This window comes from Cygnus olor, chromosome 27 (assembly GCF_009769625.2).
Source record: "Cygnus olor isolate bCygOlo1 chromosome 27, bCygOlo1.pri.v2, whole genome shotgun sequence".
Taxonomy (NCBI): Eukaryota; Metazoa; Chordata; class Aves; order Anseriformes; family Anatidae; genus Cygnus; species Cygnus olor.
Window position 1 is genome coordinate 540,136 of NC_049195.1, and position 7,970 is coordinate 548,105.

At 39.1% G+C, this 7,970-nt stretch overlaps 1 protein-coding gene across 1 annotated transcript; it reads left to right on the plus strand.

The window, feature by feature from the left end:
• Window positions 1-395: 395 nt before the first annotated feature.
• Window positions 396-5,779, plus strand: GKN1 (gastrokine 1). The gene is made up of 6 exons (XM_040538341.1): window positions 396-879; window positions 1,489-1,542; window positions 1,890-2,048; window positions 2,269-2,379; window positions 4,361-4,514; window positions 5,508-5,779. The coding sequence occupies exons 1-6, from the start codon at window positions 868-870 to the stop codon at window positions 5,597-5,599; spliced, it is 582 nt and encodes a 193-aa protein (XP_040394275.1). The 5' UTR covers window positions 396-867; the 3' UTR covers window positions 5,600-5,779.
• Window positions 5,780-7,970: the final 2,191 nt, after the last annotated feature.

Consider the following 7,970-nt stretch of genomic DNA (forward strand, 5'->3'; position numbering starts at 1 on the left):
GACTTGGCTCAGTTAAACCAGAATTTGATCTAATATTGCACTTTCATCACAGGTTAGAAGTGATGGAGAGAGAGAAAAATCCCTTATTTTTTTGAAAGATGTGCTGAATTGGGGTTGGAAAATAATTTTGGAATCTTTACAGTGATTCCCTGTTATAGACAGATTGCACTGATTGCACCCAAATCTAACAGATCAAGTTGAGACAAAAACCAATTATTCAAAAACCACCCTAAGTGAATCATCCATTCATACAAGAAACGTTTACTTCACCACAGAAGATGAGCTGGGGCAAAGTGAAAAAAGTTATTGTTGCTACCTAGAATAACAAAGAGACACCTGTAGACTTATACGTTGTTGAAATGTCCTATTTATCACGAAACAATTTTCAGTGGCAATGTTGCATTTGAGCCATATATTTTGGTGAACCCTGTGATTATTTGGTAAAGTACAGTATGTTTTAGATGGTGCAAAGGCTCCAACTTATTTGTATTCTGTCTAATGTAAAGTTATTTTTTTTAAACCTTAGGTTATCTCTGGTCCCCAGTTTGATGTAGATTTTCAAAATTAGATAGCAAATATGTCAGAAAGTTATCATAAAACACATTTCCTTTTTCACTGCAAATGGATTCTTATCTGATAATTTTGTCAGATTGGCAGGTCAGAATTTGCAGAAGTACAACCCCTATATTTATGAAATAGTTATAGCAGGAAATAATGTCCAATGACATACAAACTTGGATACAAATTACTAGATAATTTTATTTCAATACTTACTCATTCCACGCCTAATTTTGAGGACTAGCATATATAAGGTGGACGGTTCACCTCAGTCGTTCCATCTGCACTTGCATCAGCTCTGCAGTCAAAATGAAATTCACTGTGAGTATACATGCTATTTTCTTCTTATAGACTAAAACTCTGATTTATAGCTATTGCCTTTATACCTCTTAAATGCCTATGTCTATTTCTACTATAGAAAGTTACTCTCTGGGGAAATTTCACTCCTCCAGAGGCTGCAGTTTAGACCATATTAACCTGAATAGATGAATTTTTGTAAAGGTTTAGCTATGCACTATTCAACCTATGCTAACCTTAGTGTGGTGTCCATTTTTGTCAATAGCCTTTTTGCAAATCTGGAGCAACACACTGTGGATCAAACCACTTTCTTGTGATGCCTATGCAGAGGAAATTTAAATTCTCTCTCTTCACTCTTGTAAAATATCTGTATATTATTATATAGATCTCTGTAGCAACTTCAGATTCAGCTCTTAAAAACGTAGACTACTAATGTGTACTTAGTTTGCATTATTCTGGGGTAAAACAAGAATGACTCACTTTAGGTGACAATTGTAAATCCAGTATGAAAGCAAAAAATATTCAAGGAGTACACTTCAACATCAGATTAAGAAAAAGCCACTATGATTCTCATGACAAGATCTGTCAGCCAGACCTGCAGCTACATTTTTATGTTTTCAATGTTATTTTCAGATTGTGGCTACAGTCCTTCTTGGACTCTTGCTGACTCCAGCTCTTGCTGAATACGTGAGTATAGTGACCAAATTTTACATTGATGCTCTGTTTATACATTCCCTGCTTCTTGAATTTCCCCCTGCCTTTAGGGAAAAGGAATCTAAGATTTTTTTCACGCATAAAACTCTGAAACCACAGATGACAGTTGTAAAATACAGAAAGTATTCACTGAATCTATTAAAAGATTCTCAGAGCTACTAAAGAGTGCCTTACTCTTCTGTCATTTTGACAATATGGTGGTTGCTAAAGGCGCGATTTATGGGCCAGCATTTGCTATATTATAGCACTGCTCTTATAAAGCTTTGGGGATATAACTGACTACCGCTTGAAAGTCTAAAAATGTTAATTTTGTCTTCTAGTTTCAGAATGTGAAATCAGTCAAGAAACAACCCTTCTACAGGAGAATCAACATTGGCATTGGCTACCAAATTCTGACCATCGATAGTGAGACCCTTGTGGCAGTTATTGAGGACAAAACAACCCGTGAATCATGGAAAACTGTTTGGAACTATGATACAGTGAGTGGCAAAGAGCATGCTTTTTCAGAAGATTTATGAGGAGACGAGCTCCTAGAAAGCTGACCAACATAGACAGCTTGTTTCTTTATTCTTAACATTTTGAGTCCAAGTTTTGGGGTAAAAACTTTCTATGTTCATTACTTTGATTTTTAATACAGGCTTTATTTTGATCTCTGTTACTGAAAAACTGAATTCCTAAGTCTCAACCTTTTTTATACAGGGCTTTATTGCAAGCAAAGTAGTGTCAGAGAATGTCTGCTACATTTCTAGAATGGACAAAATCGTGATGCCTGCTCTTTCTTCAATTGCTGTACTTGCTGAAGAGACTAAGGTAAGATGAAAAAAGGGGCAGTAACTTGTAAACTTGAACAGTAAAGAAAACTAAACTTTAAGTATGGGATATCAGAGAGCTATTTTCAACAGCTTTTAAAACAATATTTTTTTAAAAGCAATCTACATTCATCATGAAATTGTATCAGTTTCAATGACATTGTATATTAACATAATTTGAAAGCTTTGAAAAATTAAAATATCTTGTTCTAGATACTTGCAAGGGAGATTTTATTGTTTTTGTTACATAGCACTTAAAATAATTTTATAATGATCTAAAGGATTATGTACTTTAGATTATCTACTTTTTAATACTGTGTTGTATTTTAAAAAATTAGTTTTTTAGCACAATACTCTTCATAATCTGACATTCTTTGTATAAGAAAAGAATTTTCGAAACTCTAATTTCTAAAAATACATTTTTTAGGAAGCTCTAGTTTGGGAACAGCAAATAGTCCAATAACAACGACAACAAAACATTTAGCTAAAATGTCAAGCCCTCATAAAACTTTTTCCAAAGAACTAATGTCCATACTAGTATAAGTCCAGCCCACAGAATTAGTGCAAAATTTTCAAAAATTTCAGCATTCAGCATATTAACCTTTTGTAGACATAGACTCCTCCTAAAGTCTGAGAACTAAATCCTTATAAAAATCCAGGCTTTAAAGGGAAAGAATGTGTGATGGGGACGAAAAATGGGGTAGTTATATAAGTTCAGGTTTGAGCAAAACCTTTCACCCCTAAATATAGTTCCAAGCTTGCTTTTACTAAGATGTATATCTGTGCCCTCTGAAGCCCTCTCAACTCACTGCTTACCAGCAAGAAGGAAGTGTATTTGAGTGGGCTTTCAGGAACCTTTTGATAAAATTCCACAGTAATTTTGAAAGTATAGAACAGTCTCAGTAATCCCTGCTAAGTGTCTCTTAACTGTGGAGTCCATCAAGCTGTTTCTTAAGAGTATGTTTTCTCTTTCTTGAGTAGACTAGGTTGTTGGAAGTGTCATGGTGATGTCTTTTTTCAAAAGAAAAAGAGTAGGTGCATTCTACCCTCCCACTCTCCCCCCAGTCTACATTTTCTCTGAAAAAGTCTAAGTTCTGTAGTATGCTAAGAAACAATTTATTTTAGGAAGCTTTCAGCAATATTATTTTTGGATGGCAAGTTACAAAGATGGTTAATTCTGAGTCATTTCAACAAAAAATTGCACTTTCCATTTTGGACTATTGCTTTGTGTGTGCTGTTGTTTGAATCTCCATTTTCCTTTGAGGTATAAGAGAGCATCTGCCCATATTCAGTTCAACCTCCGTATTAATGGTATGATCCAGAACAGGAGTCCTGTGGCTATAGCTGAATAATGAAATACAAACTAGCAGGAAGCCTAGGTCATAAGAGAAAATCAGGCATACGGAAACATTGTCTAGAGGACAAAGTAGGAAAATATATTTGAAATTCACTGGAAACAAAGCACCCCGGAACAGTTAAGAGAAACTATCCCATTAAAACATTCAGCAGTTCTCAAAGAGGTCATAAAAACTGCTTGCGAATTATATTAATGTAAATACATCTGCCAACTGTTGCTACTGCTCTGCTTGGTTCCAGTTTTAGATAACTGATTAGATTTCTTCTCTTTCCACTCTTCACGTATCTCTAGGGTAAGAGGTTAGTAAGCGACTAAGAAAATACTTTGGGGGTAAATCCGTGTTAAAATACTGTCTGTACTTCTCTTTTCCTATGCAGCTACTTAGTGAAGTTTTCCATTCTCTTTAGCCTGCTTCCACCTTGACTCCCTTAGAAAGATCTGTCCTAGGAATTGTCTTCAGTGCTTACTAATGTCTCATATTTTCACATCATTTTAGAAGACTAAGCACTAAACAGAGTTTTGGTAGAACATCAAGCATTCACTCATCATTCCAGAAATAGGAATATGCATAACATTTAATGGATCAAGGCACTGATCTTGTTGAATGATGTTATTTGATGTTTAGAACGTGAAAGGCGAAAGAGTGGTTTCAAAGGATATCAGATACGTCATCTCAAACAGACGTATCCGTGACCTCAATTCCTATGGACCAGAGATCTACAGTCTGTGCAGAGGACTCACAACTTACTTGGCTTATCAAGAACAGCAGCAGGACCAGGGTAAGTGTGATCATACAAGTTTTATGTGTAACTAAGCAAGTGATTTTTTTTCCTTCAGAAATACACAAATGCTGCTGTTACAACTAGAGACAGGCACAAATTAGGAGTTGCAGAAAGGGCTCAGTATCTCTGCAGCTCAGGATTAGAACAATGTTGAGTTACAAACTCCAATAAAATATTCTAATCCAAACTCTTACTACTCTTTTTACTAAAGTTTAAGGAAGCTTAAGTTTTGGTCCAGAATTTTGCACACTGAACTTACCTGTAATGCCGAGGTAAAGCGGCAGCACAGTCTCAAAAACTACTATCCTTCACTTCAGAGATTGCTGAGAGTTTATTGAAGAAACCCACCATTAAACAGCTCCTGTTGAAGTCAAGCACTTATGTTTCCCAGTATTAAGCCAAGCTGCTTCATTCCCTGTAGGTTTTTCAGAGGTAGAGTGATTGCAATGTAGGAGTTTAGTGGCCTCAACTTTATAGGCTTGTTTGATAATGTCAAAGCCTGACAGGACCTATGAGGTAGCACTAACATAACTGTACAATACACAGTAATATATACTAACAGTATAGAGTACTATAGTGCCCCTTAGTACTAGAAAAGGTAGAGAATATTACATAGCATATCTTTGTGATCCTTTTTATGAGTTAAAGGTCCAATTGTATTTGGTGACTACAAAAGAATCTTTCACTCAGAAGTCAGTCCTGCAGCATCAGCAAAGTACTCTGAGTCTTATAGCAACCTGGTTGTTTGCAACCAGTATCATGTGAGATATGCTCCAAAGATCAGGCATAGGATGTTGCATTCTAACATAGCAGTATTTACACTTAGTGCTGCTCAGCTGGCTTTCATAATTGCTTTGATATTTGAAATGGCCCAATTTGAATAAGAATGCAAGTGCAATGTCCCAGGTATTAAGGGCTGCCAATCTATGAACAGATCATTTAAAAACATCTTGGATATTAACTCATCGTACTTTCTTTTCTTTTTTTTAGGATCCCAGGTTTGGTACAACCAAAACTCATGCTACAGACTTGATGTCCTGAATCTTTTGGGCATTGACTACTGTCAGTCTCAGAACGTTTGAGCATCGTACCTTTCTTGAACCTTATAAGAATGCTCGGTAGCTGAACAAAGCCATCCCTGATGATGTTCTTCCCTGACATTACATCTTTCAAGAGTTTTGTTCTTCATGATTCAGATGTTGAAACAGATCAATCGGTGATAGTATCTTTCAAATAAACACCTTTAGCATGGATGAATTGTGGCTAATTTCTCATTACTACACTCTTTACTCTTTATGATCTATGAAAGCTTCCAGAAAACAAACAAACAAACCTCCCAAATCATAGAATGGTTTGGTTTGGAATGGACCTTTAAAGATCATCTAGTTTCAACCTCCCTGACATGGGCAGGGACATGAGTGGTGGTTTCACACTGGTGAATAGTTCAGCACTACCGCACTGCTCTCTCACTCCCACTCCACAAAAAGACGGGGGGAGAAACTAAGATGAATAGCATTAGCGGATTAAGATAAGGGAGATCCCTCACTGAGTACTGTCATGGGCAAAACAGACTCAGCACAAAGGAGATTACTGTAATTTATTGCTTACCAATAGCAGATTATAGCAGTAAGACCTAAAAACAAAAAATAAAAATACATTCTCCCCCGATTCACCTTCTACTGCCTCCTACCCCCACACAGCTCAGGGGAACATAGAATGGGGGTTGTGGTCAGTTTATAATGCTTCATCTCCGCCACTCCTTCGTTGTCACACTCTTCCCCTGCTCCAGCATGGGGTCCCTCCCATGGGATACCATCCTTCCTGCACTGATCTACCACGAGCTTCCCACAGACTGCAGTTCTTCAAGAACTGCTCCAGTATGGCTCCACACCAGAGGATACAGGCCTTCAGGAACACACTGCTCCAGCATGGGTTCCCCATTGGCAGCAGCTCCCACCAGACCTCCTGCTCCACTGTGAGTGCCTCTCCACAGGCTGCAGTTCCAGCCCAGAGTCTTCTGCATGGGCTCTCCACAGGCAGCAGTGTGGTAATCTGCACTGACATACAACACTATGGGCTGCAGGGGGACAGCCTGCTCCTCCAGGGTCCTCTCCAAAGGCTGCAGGGGAGCTTCTGCTCTGACACCTGCACCACCTCCTGCCCTCCTGCACGGACCTTGCAGGGTTGTTTCTCTATATCTTCTCACCCCTCTCTCACAGCTGCTGTTGCACAGACTTTTTTCCTTTCTTAAATATGTTCTCACAGAAGCACATTCAAGGTCATTCATTGTCTCAGCTTTGATTAGCAGTATGTTCCTTTTGGGGCCAGATGGAACTGGTTCTTCCCTGACATGGGACATCTGGACTCTTCTCACAGAGGCCACTCCTGAAACCCCAACCCCTCCCCAAAACCTTGCCACATAAGCCCAATACAACAGCTTACACTAGACTGGGTTGTTCAAGGTCCCATCCAACCCGACGTTCAAAACTTCCAGGGATGGAACATCCACAGTTTCCCTGGGCAACCTATTTCAGTGTCTCACCACCCTCATAGTAAGGAACTTCTTCCTAATATTTAATCTAAATCTACTCTCTTTTAGTTTAAAACCCTTAACCTTTGTCCTATTACTAAACACCCTGGTAAAAAGTCTCTACCCATCTTTCTTGTAGGCCCCCTTCAAGTATTGGAAGGTTGCAATAAGGTCTCCCTGAAGCCTCAGAAAACTTTCTGAGGGTGCACTCGATCCCACTGTTCATGTCACCAATTAAGATATTATACAACATTGGTCCCAATACAGACTGCTGAGAGACAAGACTCGTCACTGGTTTCCAACTGGACATTAAGCAGTTGACCATAACTCTTTGTATGCACCCATTGTTGTGGTTTAGCCCGGCTGGCAGTCAAACACCACACAGCCGTTCGCTCACCCTCCCCCCTCCCTCTCCGGGATGGGGGAGAGAAACGGGAAAGTGAAGTCTGTGAGTTGAGATAAAGACAGTTTATTAAGACAGGGAAAAGAATAACAACAATAATAATAATAATAATAGTATTAATAGTAATAATGTGTACGAAATAAGTGATGCACAATGCAATTGCTCACCACCCGTTGACCGATGCCCAGCCTATCCCCGAGCAGCCGGCCACCCCTCCACCCCGGCTAGCCACCCCTATATATTGTTCAGCATGACGTCAGATGGTATGGAATACCCCTTTGGCCAGTTTGGGTCAGCTGTCCTGGGTCTGTCCCCTCCCAGCTTCTGCTGCATCCCTAGCCTGCTCGCTAGCAGGACAGAGAGAGGCTGAAAAGTCCTTGGCTTGGTGTAAGCACTGCTCTACAACAATTAAAACATCAGCATGTTATCAGCGCTCTTCTCATTCTAATCCAAAACATAGCACCCTGCCAGCTACTAGGAGGAAAATTAACTCTGTCCTAACTGAAACCAGGACACCCAT